Source organism: Phalacrocorax aristotelis, chromosome 4 (genome assembly GCF_949628215.1).
Source record: "Phalacrocorax aristotelis chromosome 4, bGulAri2.1, whole genome shotgun sequence".
In the NCBI taxonomy this organism is placed as follows: Eukaryota; Metazoa; Chordata; class Aves; order Suliformes; family Phalacrocoracidae; genus Phalacrocorax; species Phalacrocorax aristotelis.
Window position 1 is genome coordinate 74,411,228 of NC_134279.1, and position 25,293 is coordinate 74,436,520.

At 40.5% G+C, this 25,293-nt stretch overlaps 2 protein-coding genes across 4 annotated transcripts in view; one reads left to right on the forward strand and one right to left on the reverse strand.

The window, feature by feature from the left end:
* The window catches only part of CFAP99 (cilia and flagella associated protein 99), a 62,189-nt gene extending 45,738 nt beyond the window's left edge, over positions 1-16,451 (reverse strand). Inside the window, exons 1-3 of the mRNA XM_075092036.1 lie at positions 16,031-16,451; positions 13,101-13,228; positions 1,004-1,148 (exon numbers count right to left, since the gene is read on the reverse strand). Of these exons, the coding sequence (XP_074948137.1) occupies positions 1,004-1,148; positions 13,101-13,220 (265 nt within the window). The 5' untranslated portion in view covers positions 13,221-13,228; positions 16,031-16,451. The remainder of the gene's footprint in view (positions 1-1,003; positions 1,149-13,100; positions 13,229-16,030) is intronic.
* Positions 16,452-16,735: 284 nt separating this feature from the next.
* Positions 16,736-25,293, forward strand: part of ZFYVE28 (zinc finger FYVE-type containing 28) — a 162,776-nt gene continuing 154,218 nt past the window's right edge. For 2 of the 3 annotated variants that reach the window (XM_075092037.1, XM_075092038.1), the window contains exon 1: positions 16,794-16,976. In XM_075092037.1, coding sequence (XP_074948138.1) covers positions 16,938-16,976 — 39 coding nt within the window. In that variant the 5' untranslated portion in view covers positions 16,794-16,937. Of the gene's footprint in view, positions 16,977-25,293 lie in introns of all 3 variants that reach the window. The other variant, XM_075092039.1, reaches the window with a different exon arrangement.

Genomic DNA, 25,293 nt, shown 5'->3' on the forward strand with positions numbered 1-25,293 from the left:
AATTTCCTCGTTGACAGTTTAGGTTGTCATTCATTTATTATTTGATTTAGATTCCTATACCTTTCCAGATTGTGACAGAAGCAACCAGAAATGCCATAAAAATTTTGTAGCTTTTAAAACATACAATGTAGATATACTTATATCAGATATGCTTTTTGTATTTTTCAACCACTTTGAATTAAATTGACTGGACTTTTCAAAGTACCCACAAAACCCCAGAACACATCCGACTTAGAGAACCAATGCAGTATGATTTGTGATTCCAACTTACTTAGGGACTTAATAAATCAACCCCAGTATATGTGTATTAAATGCATAGCACAAAAATATTTTAAAATTACTTTTTAATGTGTTTCTCAATGCCTGAAATAACTTTGGCAACAGTAACTATTCTGATTCACTACCTCACACTATCAGATATAGTTTTATTGTAACTGATTCTAACCAAGTAACTAATAAAAGGAAAATAATTGACCTCACTTATGGAGACAGACAGAAGTCTATTTATGTCGTTGTGATAGTCAGTAAAAAAGAAACCCATGTATTGGTAGAGGCAATTGTATCTTCATACTGTGAGACATGCTGTGCTCCTCAGCAGACAGAGCTTTGTTACACCATTTCATATCTGAATGGCAGGGGTACTAGGTTGCACAGAGGAGAATAAAGAGAAATCACCAAAGAACATGTTTTAAAGTGATTGTTAAACTTCCAAGACACTTCTTCCAGCCACCAATGCTAGTTTCCATCGCATGTGACCTAATCTGCAGGTGTATTCTGCAGAATTACCTTAAGGTAAAATTCTAGTTAAGACGTGTGAGACTAATAATAATTTCAGGATTTAGGCTTTACATCATAATGCCATTGGAAAAAGTCCCGTATTTCATACTGCACAGGGCACAATGAGAATGCTTCAAATGTAATATAATATTAAGACTTACGTTAGTAAAATAATATTTTTTCAAGTTTTGTGGTAAATGTATTTGGTGTTTTAAAGAAAACTTACCTATATAAAGATTACGCTCAGATATCAGGCAGTATCTTCCATCCTGAACAAAAAAGGCATTGACTACTACATCCAATAAGGATTTATATTCTATGCACCCAGCTAGTGTATCCAACACAAATTTTTCTTCTGTCACATTAAGAGTCTGTAGAGATACAAAATTAATAATGATTAATGTATTCTGGAAAGAAAATGTTAGTTGTGTACAAAAAGAAGTACAAGCATTTTGAAGTAACTGAAAACATGAATAATGAACAGCAGTGCCTTTGGTAGGGCTGCCGCACTTCTAATACTACCAAATATGGGCAGTCCTAACAAATTAATGGCCCTTGTTAAGTAAAATCTAAACTTGCCCAATGTTAAACTTTTAGTTTCTGCTGACATGTGCATTTAGTTCAAAAGCCTTTATGTGTGAATGTCAACAGTTGATGCAACAAAAATTTGAAGTCTCTGAGCTATAAGCAATTTTTAAGTCAGTCAACAGTACGAGCAAGTGTCAGTAAGAGTTTGCTTTTCCAGTAGGAAACCTGTACTTTGCAGGCGAAGTCTGTGCCCCTCGACTTAAATCGAGGGGAGAAGCTGGACTGGGATTATGGAAAAGACTCTGAACTGCCACTGTAACCAAATATTGCAGAATACGACCATTTTAAACTAAACCTTTGAGTGCCAGGGTTCTTGTTCATGCAGACTGTGTGTTTCTTACCCAGCTGTTGTCTCAGTGACTCACAATGTTCATGCAGTATCACAAGAGAACAGGAAAAGGAGAGTCAGATGCCCACTGCACGCCATTTGGATCCTACCTCATAATTCCTTTAAAAAGTTTGAATGTTCCTGAAGTTTACAGAGAGCTTCACTCATAATAAATTACCTGTGGAATATCTGTTATTACAGGAGTTTTCTTCTAGTGTGCACCACCTTTAAAACACTGCAATAAAATCTGAGGCCCAGAACAGTTTGTTATTACATGAACTGAAAAAGGACAGCCACACTACGATAAAATGACAAATAATAATGGTTGACTTAAGGAGGTTAGCCAAGAAGCCAAGAAAAAAAGCTAAGTGCATCTCCTGAAAACATGTAGTCCACATCTGATATATGATCTCTCCCACAGCTCTGAGATGTGGGAACAATTGAACTGCAATAATATATCAGATCAGAGGTTCACCTTGCCTAGTAGGCTATCTGCTAGCATCTTGATCACTTTATTTCATGATAATGAAATAAGTGATTCATTTCTAGTTTAAAAATATTATTAGAGGCTGTTGGAAGGGACTATGTGAGTCTTCTGATGTATGACACTATGTAGAGCTTTAAGACTGAGCAAATACAAGGCAAAACTTTAAAATTACAGTTCTATTTTTTAAATATACAAAATTATGCAGAACTGTTCCAGGTGTACTTTCTCAGGTTGTCATTCAAAGTAAACATAATACTTTTTTACTTTCTCCTGCTCAAAAGCCAGGTTTCATTTCTTCCAATTTGTGTATCACCGCTAGAAAAAAATAGTGCCTTCATACAATTGTCTCTATATATGTATACATTTATATATGCATACACACACACATGCATGGATGCAGGCAAAATTACACCTACACACATCCTTGTAATTTCTTTACTGCCATTGGGATTACACTAATACATCTGCCTACCTGTCTAGCAGAACTGTAATAGGCAACATTACTAATGATGCTCATACAGAGAGAGAATCAAGTTCAGTTTGTGGTTTTTAGGTGCTTAAGGCTAATAATAGTTAATATGACAGAAAAGCTTTATTTCTATAACTGAAGTAAGCAGATACATCTCTAAATATACTCTGTGACCCAGATACGTTGGGTAGGAAGAAACAGAGTGTAACCAAACTAATCATTACATGGAGACACGGAAGCTTCACAAAGTCTGCTGGGCAGGACTAGAGACTGAGCACGAATAATCAGGTTATCATCTACATTCTTAATCAGGGCTCTACAGGAAGAAGAACCAACAGGATGTGATTGAGATGGGAGAAAGATAAAGGGGAATGAATTTGGGAAAATGGAGCCACGTAGAGGGAGGTGGCAAAGAAGGAGCACAGAGAAAGGAGTGAAAGGAAGGTAAGGGAAAACAGGAGATACAGAAAGGCTTAGGTGGAGGATGGACATAAATGGAAGAGCAGAGGAAAGAGACTGAACACATCTGAAAATATGCAAAAAAAAAAAAAATTCTGCTGGGAAGCATGGACTCCACCTTGCTAAGCACTGATAATTCTTGTGAGGCACACAGTCCATTCCAAATACACCTCTTCTGGATGAAGATTTATAGAAACTCTTTCATAAAACTAGCAAAGAAAATCCAGAAATCCAACCTCCCACCAAATGTTCAAATATATATCCCATATTTGATATGAGATATCTGAGAATTCACTACAGACAGCAAAACAAACCTAAATACCTGAACGGGAAAGTGAGAGAGGATGACATAGTTACAGTAAAAGCAGGATTGTGACATTTTGAACCTAAAACAATTGGTCCCCTTGAACAAATGCTGTTCATGAACAGATCAATCAGCAGACAAGAGTAGCTCTGATCTTTGCGTTCACCTTCTGAGTACTTTGCTATATCATGCACGTACCAAGTGCTACAACAAACCAGCGCTTTTCAAATGTATTTTGCAGAGATGACCTACAGTAGACAAACAGGTAACAACAAGATGACACCAACGTCCAAATCATATCTCCTATACAGCTCAGACTACAGCATAAAAATGCAATTGCATATTTACATTTACCCTACTTCTTTTACTGAGTTAACAAGTCAGTCAGTAGTTGTTAGGACAAACACAGAAATAAGCGCTTACTCTTGCTTACTCCCTGAGCAAGAAAGTACACAACCACTACATTGCCTCAAGCTAAGCAACAAGGGGATCGAAGGTGCAGCCTGGAGACAACTGTGCCCCAGAACATCTGTACTGATTGGTAATTCTGTGGACCACAGGCCAAAAATTCTTGTCATGAAATATTATCAATGGAATCTGTTTTCAATTACAGATGGTATAAGTGTTCTGTTTCTACATATAAAAATTGAGCAAAGTTAAGCAGCCTGCAGCTGTGTCATCTAAGGAAGTGATCTCATCAGAACTCATAATAAACTAAACAAGACTGGGCAGCATCAGCACTTGGAAATCTGAAAGGTGAGCTGGTTGTTGGCTAAGCCCTGCTGATAATCTAGTGAATCGAAAACCGAGCCAATGCTTTAAAACAGTTAGGATACTCTCTGCATAGAAAGTGCATTGTGTCCTCAACAAATTTCATCGAGGATATTTAGTTTATCATAAGAATTACTTTGGGAAAGTAATACATTGGGTAGGCCTAGCACTAATCACGAGTCACTTCTAGCACTAATTTCTAAGTGCATTCTTTCTGTGTAGCTTTGTTTTATTTATGACAGTGGGATGACATATCATTCAAATAATCCTGAAACATACACAATATCATGACAGATTGTACATTTAGAGCACCTTTTGTATGAGGTTCTCAAAACACTAATATTAATTGCATTTAATGAAATTCCTTTTGGCTAATACTATTTTGCAGATGCAGGAACTACGGTATGGAGCAGATAAGAGATTTGCCCCAGGTGACATACTAAGTCGTTGGTGGCAACAAGAGAAGAATTAACAAATGCTAATTTGTGAGCCTTTGTTCTGCCCATGAGACCATCTTCCTACCTTTTCAAGTATACTTTACCTCGTATATTTCTCTGAAACAACTAGCAGTTAGCTATGTTTGCATGTCATGTGAGTCCTTCAGCATGAGGAAGGCCAGATAATTTACAAGTGAAAGTAACATATTCAGCTATCGTCTTCCTTTGCACTGAATATTAAAATTTATCAGAGGGCAAAATAGATCTTGACCAATATGCCTATTCTATACTCAGGAAACAACGTCTCTATCACTACTGTTACAGCTTATTATTTTTCATTTTGTTGTGTAAAACAGTAAGTTTATGGTAGACAAATACTGGGTGATCCTATATTTTTAATGTTTGGAAGCCTATATATTACTGTGTTGACCAATGGCTGCACTGGATGTAAGTAAAATAGTTATATATGTTCACAATATAATTCCCATAAAATATCCAAAAATGTTCTCTCTACAGTATTGAATTTCAGCTTTTTCTGATTCCTAAGTGTTTAAGTTGTAAAAGAATGATCCTGTCTGAAATTACCCTGAATGATCCTGTGAAAAAGATGCAACTCATGTCTGAATATGTTGGCATTATCTCCCCCTTTTGAGAAACCCCTAATGCCCTTATCCTGCTTCCATGGACGTATTTTCCTTGCTCCCTTACACTTAGCTGTAGCTGGGAACTAGTCAACTCTCTTCATGGAGAGAAGAAACTGTGTAGAAAAGCTTAAGCATGGGACTTTACACAAACAACTTTCAACATGTGTTAGTACTAGAAATAACATGAATTAAACTGAGAAGTATCTGCAAAAACTAAGCTTTGCCACTGTGGCTCTATGGTAATAAGGATGGCTACATGAGACCTGTTTAAGACCCAGAGATCAGAAAAGGATGGGTGAGGAGAGAAAGAAAAGCACTTTTTTCTGGAGAGAAGGAAAGAAAGGACCAGCAACCATGCCTTGTTTGAGACTTCTCAGGATAAGGATTTAGTTTAAGGTGAAACAAACATTTTAGAAAGAAGATAATATTTGATGAAAAGATAAAGTAGCTTTCACCTCCTGAGAGAACCGAGTAATAGTATGGATTGAACTTGTCTCTTTCTAGGCAGAATATGTACATTTTGCCGATGCAGTCTGATTAATTTAGAGCGCATCAGACATCCGTGCTAGTCCTCTCCAAGGGTCTAATCAAAATGCTCTGGAAATGAAAGAAAATATTCCTATTGACTTCACTGGGTTTTGAATCAGTCACCAGAACCTAGTGCTCTTTCACTCTGAAGTCAGTGAAAATGCTTCCAGTAATTTCAATGGGGGGAAAACTCTGGGATCTTAAGATATAACCAGGAGCATGTCCTGCTTCTACTATTTACAGTCTATGTTGCAGGCAGAAGCTGTGTGATAATTCATATGATACTGCTGACCATCTTAAGAGGTACAGTTAATGTTATTTTCCCTTATAATATACTTAATGTTAAATCACGAGCAGCACATTGCAGAAAAATCATGTTCCATCCTTTCCTTAGAAAGATCCTAATCTGCATTTATGTCAGTAACTAAAAATACAAATTAGACTTGTATAATTTAGTAGGATTTTTTTCACTACATGTATCAAAATAATCTTGCATTATGTTATTTTCATATTTAAAACTCAATCTATGACTTTTGACATTTGGGGATTTTACTCACAGTTGAGTGGGCATGTGTGAGACACAGCTGAACCAACACAAATGAGAACTATGAAGCTATGCCAAATTACACCATGTTCTTGCAAAATGGAAAGCTCATGAACAGGTTCGTCTTGCTATTAACACGAGAGGGATAAAGGAGTAAAGCAGTGAATTTGGGGTGGCAGTTCTGATTTTACAGAATTAAGCTTTTCAGTAGATGGGATTTATAAAGGTCAATATGATGGGTCTGATGCCGCAAGTCTAACTGAAGCAAATAACTCCACTGAAAATAAAGTGAGTTATTTGCATAGAGAAAGGCACAAACATTGCATGGCAATGTTAAAAATCTGTTAAAATCTGTCTCTTGTTATCATAGCAAGAGCTTTATTTTAACAGTTGCATAGAAAAAAATGCCTGGGAAGCTTCAGTTAGGTACAGAACTTAATCTTTTTCAATATGAACAAATGCAGTCCATTCCTATAAATGGCCTGGTGAAACGATATCCTTATGTACCATATACACTGGATGAAAGATCACTCTGCATGTGGATAATTTTTGATAGATTTATTTGAAGAATACTTGATAAAAAGAAGGTGGTTTAGTACACAAGAATTAAGATGTTATCTGGAGGGCATCAGTCTGATGAAAGGAGCTTTAAAAAGCATTTAGGAAGATAAAGAAGTGGTCTGGCATTCAAATGAAGAACAATAGAAACAGAGATGTAAATTTGAATGTATATACTAATAATTTAAAGAACTGAGAGATTTAAAGAATTCTTTTAAGTTAGTGTGCTCAGGATAATTCAAACTGAATTCTGTTTGAACAGCAACAAGGTCACAACACCGAAGCAAAAGCATTTATTTGCACTTATTTGTTTTTAAGAGGTTTGAGGGACAGAGTATGATTCTTCATGATTGAAGGTGAAGGCTTGTTTGTTGCAACTAGGAATCACCCATCATATTACTAATGAACCTATGCTTTTATTGAAAATATTTGCAGTGAAAAACAAGTCCAGTATTATGTTATAAACATCATAACTTACAATACAGTAACCATGAAGATTGTAAATAACTGAATTACAAGTCAAAGTGTAGTTTTCTTCCTGGAAGAAAATAAAGTCTGATCATTCACTGAAAACAACAAAGAAATTCTTTTTATGATGTAAAATTCACACGTTGCTGAAATAAAATGTGTGGAGTTTAACACAGAATCAGCTCGAGACTAATTTTGATCATAACATTCTAATTAGAGGAAACCATGTTATTAATCTCCCACTATTCAAGAATTAAAAATCCTTACCATATTTCATTTTTATTTCTCTAAAACCAGGAGGCTAATAATCATTGAGTTTCCCTAACTCCACCTGTATGTAGAAGCATGAACTAGGAGTTGGAAGGTAGGAACTGAGACTGGAACATGTCTTTCTCTCTTGCTTCCTGAGCGGCTTTGTAGAGGTTATGTTCTCTCTTGACACTGTGGTTTTGAACACTATTAATTACCTGACACTCGGCAATTTCTTTACACATTTCCATCACAACAAAAGAAGATTCTATCTTTATACATACAGTGGTTCAGGCAGACCTGAGCTACTGTCAAAGTAATGGTTTACCTCTGCTCTTTAAAATTCACTTCCTATTGCTTTTGTACTAATACTCTGATTCCTCATTTGTATCTTGAAATACTGAGTGATTGTGAAGTGCAGTAAGTGAAAAAGAAAAATGTATCCCAACGGCTATTGGATATGCTATCTGCTTGATGTACCTCAACTGCAAAAATGCAGGGGAAGATGGGTGCTTTTTCAAAGCAGTACACAGGGATTAGATGTGCGGACACCATTACTGTAAATGGACTGTGTAAAGCTAAATCCCACATATGGCTAGAAAAACATAACTCTTGATTGCAGTATCTAATGCCATAATTTCTCTATAAATAGAGATGGCTAACTACTTCTCTCATTTACGCCAATATATGTACAGAGTAATGCTTCTGACTTTGGGCAGTCACTCTGGAATATACTTGGAAGCAGACTGTACACCCAAATGTTCTCCAAACAGATTTTTATCTCAAAGCTTGAGACATGATTTCCTACAATAAGAGAATATGTTCAGATGGGAACACTGATATTTAAACAAAATTATAAAGATGCATTAAGAAATAAAACTAGTAATAATCAAGAAGTTGCTTCTGCTCCTGTTGAAGTTAATGGATACCCTTCCATGCTATTCAAGAGAAAAAAGATGAGAGTGGTTCACACGGTCTGATACAAGGAACTGCTATTTGATATACAGTTGTCAAATATTCAGGTTTTTAACTAGCTATTTGGAAATAGTAACTGCAAATCAAATGCAGGAAAACAGCCAGGGATGTATTTTTGAAGTGGCACACAGGGGTCAAGCTGTGCCTTACAAATTTGGCCTTTTGGTTTTCTTATGAAAATCCACGCACATTTTGCCAAGTGAAAAATATCCATTTGCATGTGTTTTGTGTGAGTTTATGACGTAGCAGTAAGCTTCCCTAAAGACTCAGTAAGCCCTTACCATGCCCAGCCCAGGTCAAGCAGAGCTTTTGCTACAATACAGGATGAGACTGGGACAAGCTGTGCTGGGTCAGTCTGGGAGCTCAGACAGAAGAGAGTCTGTCTCAGCTATCTTCTCTGTGACATCTGCCTCTTGCAGGCTTCTGTTTGAAGAGAGAGATATTTCTGATTCAATTTAGGTACAATAGAGACTGGAACTGAATGTGCAAGAACTTTGAAGTGAGCAGAACACAACCAAAGAGGCGAGCAGGACTTGCTGGACAGCGACAATAGCACTGGAATGGACAGCTTGGAGAGATGGAACTGGGATGGGTTAAATGAAGAGACCTGGGCAAGTAAGTTTCAGGGTGAGTAAGAGAAAGGACAGGGATAGAAAGAGGATGGAGCTTAGAACAGAACCCAATTTATCTTTCTCTTCCATCTGCCCGATATTTGGCTAGGAGAGTATTCCAAACCTCTACAGTATAGCCATTTCCCAACCATTGTGAACTGCTAAAACATAAAAAATTCTACATGGTCTTTATGAAAGAGCAAAATATATTATTGTTTCACCCAATGATGTATTTTGGGTTTTGTTTTACTTATTTATCTAACCTTACATGTAAGTAAAGTTAGAGCATCTAGGTTATGAACAGAATCTTGCTGAAGAGTTATTACGCAAACCTCTGGATTGTGTCACCTTCGCAGCAGCACAGTGAAACCAATGGAAATGTTGTGTTGGATTTTGAACACAATATTCAGCATAGACTGATTCTATACTTAGTAAAAAATGTAATATGGAAAAGTACCCATTACTGTTTGCTATCATTTGCAAAGCAAGTTATTCACAGTGGCTGGTATATTTTCACCCTATGGCTTTGACCCTTTGGATTTTATACCTCTTTCTTTTTTTATATATTCATATTGTAAAGTCATTTATTTTAACATACATTTGCTCGCCCACTTTCACTTATTTTCCTGTGCCTCCCTTTGCCAGACATTTTTACTGCTTTAATTTGCAAGGATTCCCACAAGAGTGGTCTTACGCCCCTGGTAGATGGTTGACAGGGATATTTTGATCAAGACAGATTGTGCCTTCCAGACTCACTCCCGTAGGACTAAATCCAACTTCCTTTCATAACATATTCACATTTATCATGTACACAAAAAAGAACCCTAAACTACAGTCTAAAATGCTGGCCTCTCTCTGTGCCAGTTCCTTCGTGTTGGTGGCAGCTTAATTTCAACAATGCAAACAAAAAACTTCAGCACTCTTGTGCTACTTCTTTCCTCAGTTATTGGTACTATTGCCACCCTGCCTGTCAGTCAAGCCCATGACTTCAGAGGTAATTTTTCATGTAGGCTACTCTCCAGGATATCATAACCAGCCTACGTGCCCATCTTCTTCACCCTTTTTGAACAGTAGGTTTCAAGTAGTATTCACCTATTGGTTCATAGCTAAAAGTCTAAGGTAGTGCCTCAACATTTTCTATTTTATTGTAATAAACATCTCATTTATGAACTGTAATAAAGAGTTTATAGCTAAAAATCTAAGGTAGTGCATCAACATTTTCTGTTTTATTGTAATAAACATCTATTTCCTGGTTTTAACTAATCCAATACTTCAGCAAATCAACTATCTGGAATGCTGTTGTTAAGACTGTTCAGCCAGTCCACTGTTTTGACCCATTTACTCCACCTAGCATCTCACAGTGCATCCTAGCACATAAAATGAAAGCTGCCTGTCCTTGCTATTAAGATGCTTTACAACTCAGTTCCATTCTACCTGTTATCTCTTATTCTTTACTAACATCATCCCTCATTTCTGATCAGCCAAGGATGCCCATCTCATTTCATTTATTAGATTTCCAAACAAGTAATACTATTTACTTTCAATCATCTCCTTTGAGCATTTATATTGCTCTTCAAAACCTACTTCATTCTGACAGAGATTTTGCTTAGCAAGATGTCCTTTGCTCTTTGCTCCTTGCAGTTTGGGTGAGAATGTGTAGCTGTCAGAGGTACTTATCTCCAGGATCTTGCATTTGACAATACTGGCATCCGCAGTGGCTCCTGCAGCCTAGCAGAGATACTACCGGGGTGCTGAGCTCCCCTGAACTCATCCTGGATGACCCCGGATGATGCATGCTGTCTTTTAATTTTGAGAGAAATAATCTAGCCCAAAATTGTTAGTTTCACCAGAAACAACCACAAACAGCAGGACAATAGGCTAACAAGCATATGTTATGCAGGTCATCAACAGAACTAAAAAAGACACCTCAGGTATCATATTAGAAGGACATAAAGACTATAAACCACCCAAATACAATAAAGATATGTAATATGAATGAAATATGCAGTGTTCATGATGACTGGAATCTGACTGTACTTTTACGGGATGGAAAACTAATTAACCAATTAGAAAAGTCTAACAGAATAGAAGATAGTAACTTGTAGAAAAGTAAATAGAGCTGTGCCTTGCAAATATTTAGATTTGTGCTCTTGGGTCTGACCCTCCTGATTTTTGCCTGGTCAGTAGTACGCAACGCTAGGTTTGCTACTGGTCATGCTGCTAGCATGAGCCATACTGGCTTGAATCTAGCCTGTGATTTGAAGTGATGGCATTAATCAGGATACAAACTGGAGGAAGTTTCTGCATGGGTCATTCAATATTGGCTAACTGGTAAGTGGCCGAGCCTGGAAATCATGTATACAAAAATGCTACAATATATTTAGGATCATAAGCCTATAATGCAATAGAAAAGAAAGAAAATAAGTGCATTTTCCATGAGGAATTATAATCACCCGTTTGGTGCTAAACAAAGCTGAATTTTATATAAACATAGATCTTACTTTTTACTTTCTTGGATAAATTCATGGCAAAAATATGTCATAAGTGAACTGAAACTACCCCAGAGAAAGATTTCTGCCTTATCTTTGGCATCAGTTATCCTCCCTGTTCCTCCCCTTTTGAAAGGGTTTATTATGAAACTTAAGATTCAGTTAATCAGAGTCTGTTTCTCTAAGGGAGTTACTGCTTCTACTATGAATGAATGAGACAAAAATGAAGCTACTGCTTCTTTTATCATTGTATCACATTTCCTGGGCTGAGAAGAGCAATGATCTGAATATTAATTTCTACAGGTATTTATCTGGGCAGCAGCTGAATTTACCTGCTCTCTGCCCAGTGAAAAATGATTATTTTGAAACTGGATCAGTTCCCTGATGTAATTCAGCATAGAAATGCACAAAGAGTTATGCCAATACTACAAGGCAGGAGGGCAGTGGCAGAAACTAGGATCCTGAGTGGAAACTGTTTAAGAAAGCAAACACCCAAGAAACGTGTACGGATCCACCGCTGCCTCTGATTTTCACATCGCACCTCCGTAAGTTTTATATTCTTGTAGTCATTTGTGTTTATGCAGAATCAATGTAAAATACTATCTAACTGGAATAGCAGTGGTTTAGACCTTATTGTTAGAAGTGGAAACGAGCACTTGAGCTACATGGCAGTGCAAAATCAGGGCTCTGACAATGTAGTTTGATAATATACAGCACGCTCAGACAATAGCAGTCTAAACAATAATACTGTCTTCCTTTAGTGATTTTCTAAAGCTGAATCCAGTAGCTGCATCAGCACCAGTCAGGGTGGCACTGAGGACAAAGAGGTGGGAAGAGGTGACAGACTATGAAGGGTTAGGAAAGGATGGCTACTGTTTCAGCCAACATAGCTACTTATTGGCAAATCTTGGTCTGGTTACTTGCAGTATTAGATTAAAATCAGGTAGCTGATTTACTGCCACTTGCCTTTTATCCTACTGTTCTGATGGTCACTTATGTCCTCAAAGCAAGAGTACCTGATAACTGTGAGTCAGCTTCTGAACGGCATTTGTGTATACAAAATGGGTGCTGCTGACAGAAACTTCCATTTGGAAGGAGGAAAAGAGGCAGGAAACTACAAAACAGCTTAGTGAGGAGTACAAGGGAAGCTTTTCCTATCGTTGTCAGATTCATTTTAGGAAATTGTTGCTTTCCCTGTCTTTTGTTGCTACCCAAGCAGTTACTCAACGCCTCCGATCTTTACTTCCTTGTTTTCCGGTCATAACCATAAGAATTTTGGACTGCAGTCATAAATGAAAATGTCACTGTAAGAAAAATCTATGAAAGTTACAACAACATGTTAGAAAACAGATATCTTTAAAATCAGCTAGTAAAACACGGTAAGCTGTGTAAGATGAACTGGAACTTAATATACCTGCAACATCTCAGCTGATTCATACAAGAAATCCTCCACGCTCTGATTTTCAGGGTTAAATTTGTTAAGTTGTTGGACTATTATTGCAATATGTTTTCCATGGCTGACCATCTTCACCATGGAGAATCCTATAAATACAGTAAATAATTAATTTTTCATGCCTCCTTCAGTTGTAGCATAATGTATATTGATAGGCTCATAGAGAAGATATACTGCAGTAATATAGAAGAGAGCATTTAGGTCAAGCATTCAAAATCACAGTTACTCAGAACAGCTAACAGGAGAAATGAGAATATGGTACAAACATCAATAAAATACAAGACTTAATTACATATTTCTTATTCTGCAAATGCCTCAAAAGATCCTTAGGATGATATCTGAAATGGTTGCTGTATCAGGTTATTTGATGGCATACAACTGAAGATAATACTAAAGAAAAGCACAAATTTTTGCGTGTGTGCTATCCAGGTCCTCTTTAATACGCTGCTCTTCTCAGTGAGATGGAAACGAAAGCAAAATTTTATTCTTAAATCTTATCACATTTTGCTATTAACAGTCTTTTCTTCCAAAACAACAAAAGAATAAGAACAGAGAGGAGTTACAAGGAAGCAACGAGACAGTGTTGGTCATTGAGCTGGGCAGTGGTCACAACACATCCGTAGTCTAGGCCACTGTCACTGTTTTTGAAGGCACAGCAGTTGGGTACTTTTTATGCTTGATGTTTTGTGAAATGACTGGATTACATCTGTCTCGAATGATATCTTACTCATATGCATAAAAGTTTGCAGAACTGGATACCTAGATTTTAATGTGCACGTGACAAGAACTATAATTCATTTGCTTACACACATGCATGTGCTGTTGTGTATGAAAGGCCAATGATGGTACCGATCAGGGCTGAAAGTGATTAATTTGTTTTAGCAATGGGAAAAAAATGAGCACAGAAGTAATCTTCCATGGTGAGAAGAAAAAAAAATTTTTGAAAATTGTTCTTGTATTTTATATATCATCATATTCTGATGTTAGAAAAGAATGCTTTATCAAGGTGATTCCTTCCTACTGTGGTAAAGATAATTAATTTCTTCTTTCAAAAGGATATCATAACATTTCCAGATACAGTGTTTTTGTACCCTACCTTTCAGCACTATCATAGTAATAAATGCCTAAACAGCACTTCTAATTACTAATCTCAAACCGCTAAAAAAGTGTTTGTCTGTGATTAAGCTCAATACAGGCATTTAGTTACCTGGTATGATCAAGTCAAAATGTCCAATTGAAAAAAACAAACAAAAAGTCCAGCAAAACAAGGCTGGATCATTACAAGGGATTGCAAATAAAAAAGAGGTGCTACTGTGTCTCTTTGTCACAGGAGGAATCACCGTTTCTCCACTCCTCTGAGAAACATGATCTGTTTCTCTGCACCTGCCAAGATTCTTACACTCACAAGGGATTTTGCATAAGGGAGAGAGAAATACCTCTGTACTCATTCAGGCTGAATCATAATTCAGGCTCCAACAGCTCTCCCAGTGACAAATATCTTCTTCTGGCACAGCAGAAATGAGTTTGAGCTCTCGTGCTCTGTGTATGCTGATAATCACCCCTCCCCTCCAAATAACAATTATTAAAACAAAAAACTGGCTAAGACATACAGTAACACCTTGAGAACTCTGGACAAACAGGGGTTCTTAGTAGAAGGAACGTCACCTGTGGTTGTATTTAAACAAACTGCTATTATCATCGATGCTTTAAAACACACACATCAGGAATAATATGCTTTGTTTTATGACATGCACCCTTATTTCCACACAGCCATTTAGGAGAATATACTAATTGCTATGTATGAAAATGATATAAGTTTATACTATATACAAAATGGTAGAAATTTTCTTCCATTATCAGATGTAGAATTTCAGTTAAAGGAGGTAAAAATCTGACTTAGCTTTACTTTACAACGGAGCTTGGAGATATATTGAAAGCAATTACATAGGATAAGACTGGCCACAGTTGTAGGGACTGGTTTCAGTGACCTGAAAGATTCCTTTGAGATTTACATTTGCTCCTGTGCTCCTGGCCTAGAAAGACTGTGATTGCATTTCCTCCGATGAAACTCATCCTTCCTAAAGAGGGGGCTGAACTCAGCCTCCCTGCAAAATTCAGTCAGATCAAATAGCTGCTCCTCAAAATGGAATAGGTGTTTCCCTCAGCTGTGTGCAAGAAGAGCCACTGAATACAGGGCTCAATTGTCCCAGTGGTTACATCCCGACATTCTCATTTACTCTGGACTTTTCTGCATCGCTGACTCTCACCTGAGCGTAGCAGAGAGCAGTTGTGGGCACGGGGACCCTCTCTGCAGATTCCTCCCTACGGCAGCGAAACATCAGATAGAAAACATTCACCCCGAGCAGCTCTAGCCTGGATCTTATGTTCGTTTTTAATTTGCATACATTTCAATGTTTTGCATGCCTACTACAAGCATTTTCTTTGACATGGTAGTTTTTTTTGTGGAAATACCTTGTGGGACTTCACAATTAAATATTCAGTCTACAAAACCTTCTGCAAGTAAGTTTTGTTATATTTAAGAGGCAGGGAAGCCAAAGGACACCAAGGCTGGCTACTTGCCCAAAATCACAGCAGTTAACGAGAAAATCCTGGGAGCAAAGCCCAACAATCCCATCTACAGTACAACCGAGGCCCCACTGATCTTTCCTACTCTATTTATCGACACCTAATAAACGAGTGAAGTGGTTACAAGCCTGCCCGGGGCACCAGACACTCTGCGCACCACACGCATCAAGCATTTCTCCCATTTTTGTTTTCGAGGGTGTGATACACGGCCGCGGCCACCTTGCTCCAGCTGGCGCCCCTGGGCCCGCCGGCGTGCCACGCGCCGCGGCGGGCGCCGCTGCCTGAGGTAAATGCGCGAAATTTACCTCAGGGTTACCTCAGCCCGGCGCTGCCCCGTCCCGGACCCGGTCCCGAACCCTCTCCCAGCGCGGCGGGACCCTCCAGCGGCGGAGACCCCGGCCCGGCGCCGTTGCCAAGAGGACGCGGGGGCTGCTGGGAGCTGTAGTTCTCCCGGCCGCCCGCCTCCCTGTCGCGGAACGGCACGATCGGGGCGAAGAACTACCCGGCCGGAAAACGAGATGGCGGCCGATTGTTTGCCGCCGTTGCCAAGCCAACTCGTTGCGCCCCTCCTCGATTTTTGCGCTCACGGGCGGCTGGGCATCGATCAGCCGCTCGCCGCGCCCTTGGGCGGGGCTGTCTGAGTCCACTCGAGCCTTGCCGGCCCGCGGCGGACCCGCCCGGCGCGGCCCGCGGACGAGACTACAAGTCCCGGCCCCACCGGGCCCCTGCGCTTGAGGGCACGGCCCGCCGGGGCGCACGGCCCGCTCCGCCCCCTTCGCGTGTTACGCCAATGAGCAGCGGAGTGGGCGGGTCAGCCTGCCGGTGTGGGAGGGGCGTCGCAGGCCGCCATCCGATTGGCGGCGGGCGCGGGAGCTGGAGGGGAGGGGAGAGCGTGGGCCTGTCCTCGCGCATGCGCCGAGCGCCGCTGCCGGCCGCGCAATGTTTTGGGGTCTGTCAGCGGGGCGGTGAGCCCGCGGTGCCGGCGGGCGGTCCCTGCGCTGAGGGAGCGCGCTCCGCCCGGGCGCCGGGCTGCTCCTGCCTGAGGAGGCGGAGGAGCAGGAGCGGAGGAGGCGGCGGCGAAGACTACCCAGCGAAGCTTCCCGGCGAGCAGCAGGGCTTGCCCCGGTCCCCCGAGCGGCGCGGGCGGGAGGGCAGCCGGCAGCCCCCGTGGCAGCGGCAGGCGGCGGCGGGGTGGCGGCGTCCGCCGCGGTGATGATGAACAGGTTCAGAAAGTGGCTGTACAAACCCAAGGTAAGTTGCGAGTCGGCGCCGGGCCGGTGGGGAGCGCGGGGTGGCGCCGCTGCTGGGCTCGCCTCCCCCTGCCGGGGTCACCCCTCACCCCGCCGTTGGGAAGCCGGAGGGGACGCGGAGCCGGGCGCGCAGCCGCGGCGCTGGCGGCCGTGGGTCGGAGCGCGCCGGTGCCTCGGCCGGCAGCCGCCGCCGCCGCGGAGGTGGTTGAGGTCGTGGTGGAGCGGCGCCGGCCCCGCTCGCCTTCGGACGGGTCCCGCCGGGCACGGCCCGGGGCGGTCTGGCCGGGGGAAGGCGGCCGGTGCGGGGCAGCGGGGCGGGCGAGCAGCCGGTACCGGCGGGCGCGGAGCGGCTCCCCCGCCGCGGCGGGGCGTGTTGGGGCGGGGAATGACAAAGCAGAGCGTGTGCCGGGGGAGCTGGCGGGGGGCGGCGGCGCCGGGCAGCCTCCGGCGGGGCGGGGGGCGGCCGTGCGAGCCCCGGGGGGGGGGCCTGGCGGAGCGGCCGGCGGCGCCTCCTGCGCGTCGCCCGCAGCCGGGGAGAGGCGCTCCCGCTCACCCTGCCGGCACCCCAGAACTTCCCGAGTTGAAAGATGTGTTGGAGGGCGCTCCGTACGTGTGTGTTTTCTGCCCCTTTTCTTCTCGCTTTGAAATTCTTGGAAGGAATCCAAGAATCATAGCTTGCTTTGTAATGAAATTATCTTCTCCTGGCGCGGGTTAAATAACAGCTGCCTGGAGAGTGATCTTGTCTCGCGTGTGATGTTCAGAGCGTATGTGAAGGGCATCGCCGCTTCTGAAGAGCTACAGCATCCTTTCTTGTCCAGTCAGTACAGTTTAGTCACTTCATTAAGTATTTGATATAATTTTTCTCCCTCTCTGTGACTACCACCCATTTTTTTTCTTGTGTTTTAATTTCAGTAATAGCGTTAAGCCTCGTTTTTGTAAACCTTCCGCGCACGCAGTCCTTTTGCCCAAATTACAGCCAGTGCGCTGCTGGGGTTTAAAGCAAAAAAAAAAAAAAAAAGACTTGAGGGTGATAGCGCAAAAGAAAAGTTCAGGTTGTGCTGGCTTTATGGATTTTTTTCCTTATGTAGTCATAACCCTGGTGAGCACTGTTGAAGAGCACATACTTGCCTGATATTGCTGTTAATAAATGAAAGGAAGATAATTTAGAGATTAAGTAACTGAAAATTCAGTAAGAGATTATAGGTAGCTTTCAGTAAACTTTGTTATTTGTTTATACCAACATTATGTATTTGTTATATATGTGTTTGTACCAAGAAACAACTAAAATAAACAGTTAATGAACAGAAATATTGATAAATACAGAAGAAATCATTTCAAATATAGCTTTTTGTTGCTATTTTTCATCAAAGCTAATAAATGTCACATTAATTTTCTTTATAATGGAGACTTGATCTTTTTATTGTATAATGGACTTATTAACCTACTGTTCATTTGCTGTATGTTCAGCATCCAAGGTCTGTATCGAACAGCGTATGCTGTATTTCTGTTGGACTTTTCTGTGGTGAGGGAACTTTCCAAGCCTGTCGCATGACGCTGGGCCTTGTAAATCAGTAACGGCTATTGCTGGTAGTTTAAAACCAGCACCGTGTTCTCTCTGTCATATATTTATACTTTCTTTGCAGATAGTTTTTGTTAGCTTTACATAATTTTTGTACTTGTATCGAGAATGGGCTACTGGCGAATTGTGGTAGTGTGTGTTCCTTCAGAAACAAGCGATTTTTCCTGATGTGCCTGTTAAATTGGTATGGATAATAGAATTAAATACAGAGAAGTTTGAATAGCACTTTTTTGATAGTAAGATGGAGGAGCTCATGTTTAGAGACTGTAACTTTCCTAGTTATGCTACTTTACTTTACTATTTCATCAAGGAATCCTTAGGATTCCTTCCCATAAGGTTAGTGGGTTCCGCAGTCTATTTTGAAATGGTTTTGAATATAATGTTTTCTGAATGTAACTTTGAATATTTATTCTGGTGGGGGCTATCACCACTAGTGACTTACGTTGCTTAGTTATAACCCTCCGTTAGGTACTACGAATGCCAGGTACATTTTATCGGCTAGATTTTGCTACTGCCAATGATGGGGTGTGCTTCTCCTGAAGTACTCCAGATCCTACTATGATATAATAGGACTTCTGCACGGCAGCAGATTTTGATGGTATTGGGCATTTGGCCTACAGCTTTGATTGCTATTCAGAGATACTTTTGAAGGTGGGGGGGGGGTGACATCAGAGTGCAGCAAATTCACAGTACAACCCGTTCAGAAACCTGAGTATATGGTTTAGCTTAATCCCGGGGGAACTATTCCATGATTCTTGTTCAAAAACACCCCAGCCCCAAAATGTGAAAATTAATTCAGCTTAATCTTTGTAAATGGGGGAGATGAGGAAATGGGATAGAACGGACATTGCTTAATGGGATGGGATTACAAAACCCATCAGGATAATCATCAAGTTACTGTCAGATGCAAGGACCTGCATCTGGGCAGAGATATTTACTTGGTAACTGCTGCATCTCTGAACATACCAAGGGTGGGAGAGAAAATGTGGGTGTAGGAAGTGGAAAGTCTGGACTAGTGTCATGAGCATGACATGAGAACAGCATGACTTTACTAGATCCTTGCACAGTCAGCGCTCTTCCTGTCCAGCCCTATTCTTCAGGTATGCTGATATACCAGATTTTAATAACCCGGATCAAATGCCGATGGTAGAGGTAACCAGAGAATGAAACCAATAGCAGCGATGTGATATGTATAGCTGGCAGGGAGGCGGACTTTTAACTGATGAATTAGAGATGGAGCAGAGGTGAAATTTTGTTTTCAGCCTCCTGTGCCTCGTTGATTTTTTTTATATTGTAAATGTTCTCTGTAAGATGTGTTTTCCTTTTGGGGACTGCAGATTCAATGTGTGAAGCTTTTGGAGTGAGGTTGGTATTTGCTTTTGAACCAGGAGAAAACGCAGAGGAGTGATTTGAAGCAATGGTGTTCTTGAATTGCAGTGCGCTGGTGGAACAGTAGTTACTCTGACCTCCTCAGGACACTGCAGGCTTCCCAGCACTGCTGCCTTTCTGAGACAAAGGATGATTCCTTCTACATCAAAATATTTGCCTGTGTGCACCAGTATCATAGAAGTATTTCCTGCCACTTCAGGGAATTCCTTATCTTGTACCTTCTCTACTGGAGCATTCCACAGGTGTCAGGTCAGAACCTGCGCCCAGGCAGATCTGACCATCGAACAGAAATGCAGAACTGGACTGGTTTTGCAGAGTTTTGAAACGCTCTTGATATTCAAAGTGTTCAGAATAATTTCTGTGAAGGTTGCTGCTTAAATCTAGAGACTAGCTTGAAAAAAGTGCGGGTAACTAGCTCACCAGGGTAGCTCTTCGAGCTCAAGTTTATTGATATTCTGAAACAACTGTTTAGTGTTTGCGGGGAGGGGGGAAATCTATCTTTAACCACAGCTTCAAGGTGTTTTTAATCTGTTTAGACTAAAACAGATATAACAGGCTGAAACATCTTCAGTGTATGTTTATTTTTCATACTTTTATTTTTAAAATAATATGGTTTATTTTACGGTTACATCTATGAATCTCAGTAAATTTGTACCTGGGGAACAAAAGCTGAGGAATATGTTTTTTCATGAGACCTCACCTTCTTTTTGTATTTCAGCTGTGCATACACTAACCTAATTTTTTGCTCCTAGCTTCTTTTACATAGTAAAAGAATGCAAACTTCTTGCAGTAAATGTTGAAGAATTTATGTTCCTAGAATTCACACAAAATTCATGGTCATTGATAGTAAAGATACTGCTTTGTGAATGCTTTGTCCAGTTGAATGGTGCTCACAAGGCTTGTGTAAGCCTGGAGGTTTTGCATGATATTATTTTTTTACCACCCCTCTCATCTAAGGTTGACCAAGGTATGGCTGTGCCCTTAGTGTCTGTTTTAAATAAAAGGCTGCATGACCTCCATGGAGATATGCAGATAGGTTTACGGAAATGGCCCCAACTTGTAGCTGGGAGTGAACACTTACGGGCAAGTAGGCTCTCAGCAGACCTCTTTCACATGCTTCAGTGGTTATGCACTTCTCCTCATGGAGAGCTTGGAGGTGCTGAGAATTGTAGTTGCTATCTTCCTGGGTATTTGTTTTGAGAGACTTTTAATTGGTTTGTTTTTTTGTAATCTGATCATTACTTTATGCACCTGGGTTAGTAGATCTATCTTCAAGCCAAGAGGTTCTTCCTTCCTGCTAACCTGTTTCTGCAGTGGTGCTCTCTGATCAGTAATAACACTTACGGGTAAGTGGAACGGCTGGTACTTGGAGAAGGCTTGGTCCTGTGTTTGTGCATAGTGCCTTTCTCTCCAGACTTTTTAAGGGTTGTCTTACTAAGCTACAATTTATGAAAGTAAGCCATAGCTAGCCATAATAGTTGCTAAAGATAATTATTAAATGACTGTGAACAAAAGATAGCTATGCTAATTTAAAAAAAAAGGCTTTACAACAAGAGATAGTAAATGGGTGTTGTGGAAGAAGATCCCATGCAAGTAAGAGGAAGAGAGAGTGTTCCTAGGGGATGAAGAGCAATCCTCTAAAGTAGAAAAGTGAGAGCCAATGGCAACAACAACAAAAAAAAATCAAATTATCTCTAGGAGTTTCTGCATTACTTTGCACAAGGACAGGTGTTTAAAAATAAGTCCTGGGTGAGTGTTGAACATGAACAGCTACACATAAGGTAATCCTTCTCAGCAGTGTTGTCAGGGTTGCTTAGTGGCAGAGCTGACTCAAAGAAGTAAAAGATGGGAACTGCAATAGGAAATAGTCAAAACTGATTTTTTTTTTTTTAGGAAGAGAGGAAACAGGTTTGTAGGAAAAAATTGCTTGTAAGTAGAAAGGGGAAGGGGTCTTTAAAGATTAATAGAGGTTTGAACTTTAGAAGAGTGGAAGATAGTAGAAATTACGCGGTTGAATGTGTTTAACAGTACAAAGTGCGTTTTTTAAAGTTGGGTCAGTAGAATGAGATGCAGGAAGAGGAATGATTATTTTAAGCAGTGTTTTGATGGATGGGAATGGTCAGAAATGAAAAAGGATGAAGCTACTGGAGTATCCAAGCCACTACTGGGACTAGTTTTGGGGGAGTGAATGAAAAAGTAAGGATGGTTTTACAGAGTGATAGGTAGAAAGCAGTTAGCATCTTATTTCAGCTATGATTTCCAGATCTTAAAAGTGAAGGGTTTGCTCATCAGAAAAGAGAGCTAGAGCGAGTTCAGCCTTGGAAAAATGTCATGGAGAAAAATACTTGAATGAAGAGTGAAAGAAGACGTAAATGCTATTTGTAGCTTAAAGCTTCTCTTCACTGGTGCCATGCAGTAGTCAAAGGCTTTGAGCACAGCAGTTTGTGAACAAAACTTGTTCTTTAATGCAATGTTTATATTAACATCTAATGACTTCTGAAGACAGAAGAATGAGGAGTTTTTCTTATTTGGGGAAACAGCAGTTACTGGGTTTTTTGAAAATGTCACTATTTTCATGATCAGTTCTTTGATCTTAATTATTCTTGTTGCTACTGTCTGATCAGAGGCTGCAGCTATTGAACCACATTAATCAGTGTTATTGATAATAATCATGAGGAAGGCAATTTAAAATCAGCATATGTTATTCAGTTTAAGAGTTTTGCGTACTGAATTGGTTTATTTTAGAAGCACCATCTAGTGGTTTGAACACAAGTGTGGAAATTAATAGTTCTTCTCTCTTTTATTCTTGCTCTGCAGCTGAAAGAAGATGATAACCTGCAGTCAGATTGTTTCTTAGCCTTGATTTTTACCTGTATCGGAAAAAGGGAAGTGGTGATCTATTGCGGTTGTCAGTTAAGAGAATTGCTCGGCTGTTCTTACTCTGATGTGAAAGAAATACATACACCTTGCAGAATTATTTTTGATGTGGATTTGTGTGAGCAGAGTCATAGTATGTGAGATCAAAGGTCCATCTAGCCTGGTGTGATGTCTGGTGGTTATCTCTTTTTCAGTATCCTGTAACAGATGCCAAGGGAAAAAAGATGAGAGGAATAGAAACTGGTATTTCCCCTGGGCTTGCTTTCACATCTATGGAAGTCTGCAGCATAGGAGTTTGCTCAGCTGCAAATTCTACCCTTGTAATCCAATATGTAATGAACATTTTTCTTTAAAATGTCTAATCAGTTTTTAGTTAATTTATACTTCTGGTCCCAATAACCACTACCGACTTCCCAGTGCTTCAAGCTGAGTTTCATTCTAGTGAGGTAAGCCTTTTTATAAACTTTCTCAAGCAGCCATTGGTGTGACCTAATGCATCGCTTGTCCTGCAGACTGTCTTCTGCTCTTGAGAACTTGATTTGGATGTTTAAATTCTGTTCTTCTCCTCCCTCCATGTGGTGGTACTTACCAGAAGTTAGAAAAAAAATTACTTTTTAAAGATCACAATGCATTCTTCCTACGTTATTTTAGAAGAATGACAGAAAAAAAAAAAAACCCCAAACAACCAAAAAACCAAAATACCCTCTGCATTGGACCACAGAAGAATATTTTCTTACTGAGCTAACTGAAAAATAAATAGTGCAAATACTTTTGAAATGCTTCATTTAACTGCTGTAATAGTTATGATGATCTACTTCGATGGCAGTTGTGCTACCAATATTAATTTAAATTGATTCAGTAGAACTATTTTGATATAATGATGTTAACCAGTTAATTGAAGGCTGGGTATTATTTGGCTCATGTTTGAAGACTGACAACATTCATAGTGCATGTGAAAGAGCAAGTTTCTTGAGTTTGATCATTTTACTGGAGGATGCTGCTAAATTGGAGTCTCTTACCTGTTCTCAAGTGAGTCTTTGTTTTCATCTTGCAAGTACAAAATATTCCAACTCCTTATTGTTTCTAAAATTAGAAGCTGGTGGTTGTTGGTATAATGACCACATGCCCCCTGCTTGCATTCAGAAATGAACTGCTGCATTCCATGCTAGATGAAGCTGTTGACTCCTATAAACTTAAGCTATCCCCAAGTCAGCTAAAGTAAAGCACCTGACCTGTGTCTGATGGATAGCTCAGTATATGAGAACATGGTTTTCCCTTGAGGCAGTGTCAGCTGCCTGCTGTTTGAAAACAGGTGACTGACTAAAGTTGTAATACATTTTACAGAGGTCTAGATTTAGGATACAGGGAAGAGGGAGTTTTGGGGGAGACAGAATGTTTGGACAACTTAAACATACAGCTTTCCTGTCTCAGTATATCTTACTGCTGTAGCTGGAAGGTCTTGCTCTTATTTATTTGGGTGATTTGAGTTTGACTTATTACATCCTGTCTGTGTATTTCTATTCTACCCTGCAGGCTGTAGGATTTTCCTTCTTGTCTCCCCAGTAATCAGTGACTTTTTTTGCATTACTCCCTCAAGTCGCTAGCCTGGGATCTTTCTGATCCCATCAATGGTGGTTCTTACTCTGATCCCTCTACATTCACCACTCTCTCCTCCCTGTAGTATTAATACTTTGATCCTGTTTAGGAATAAGATGCCCTGAAGTGGCGATTGGCAGGAACTGAGTTACAAAAGGAAATAGGGTTGTGCAGTGAGGCTATGGGCATGCATAACAATCTATAGTAAGGACAGTTGACCTCAGGGAGCATCATGTAGGGACTGCCTCTGCTTTTCTCTTTGTAGACCATAAGCTCATTTTCCTTTTCTCTGGCAGGGCCTTTATCCATACCTGATAGCCCTTCAGAATTAATAATGTAAGAGTCAGTTCTGTGTACACCATGCTGGGTGAACAACTGAAAGGAAAGTAGGTGGGGAAAAGGATGCTGAAGGGGAGACAGGTGAAGATAGAGGGGAAGGGAATGCTTGGCATATAAATGTAAGGAGAATAGTTTGATGGAGGAAAAAGGGAGGATTACTCTCCGACTCTTTCGGAATACCTGCTCTTTATTTTCAAGTGGGACACTGGTTAATTTAAATTGGGGTGAAGTTTATGCTGGAATGTGTTAATTCCCGCTGTCGACTGGCACTTTGATCTCTGAGAATTACAGGTGGTTGAAGCTAAACTAACTGGATGCTCAGGGTGTTCTGCATTTCTGCTTTGCAGTCTTCTAATTCTCACCTTCCTTTGTAGACCTTTTAATATAGGAAACGTTTCCTGACATTCTGAAGTTTATCAGATGTTCAAAAAACCGGTTTATTGAGGTTATTGTTCCTTTCCATTAAGGGAGCTGAGCATGAAAGGAGTCTTGCATGATTGTCTAAAAGTGGCTTTTGGGTCTTTGTCATCTAGAAATC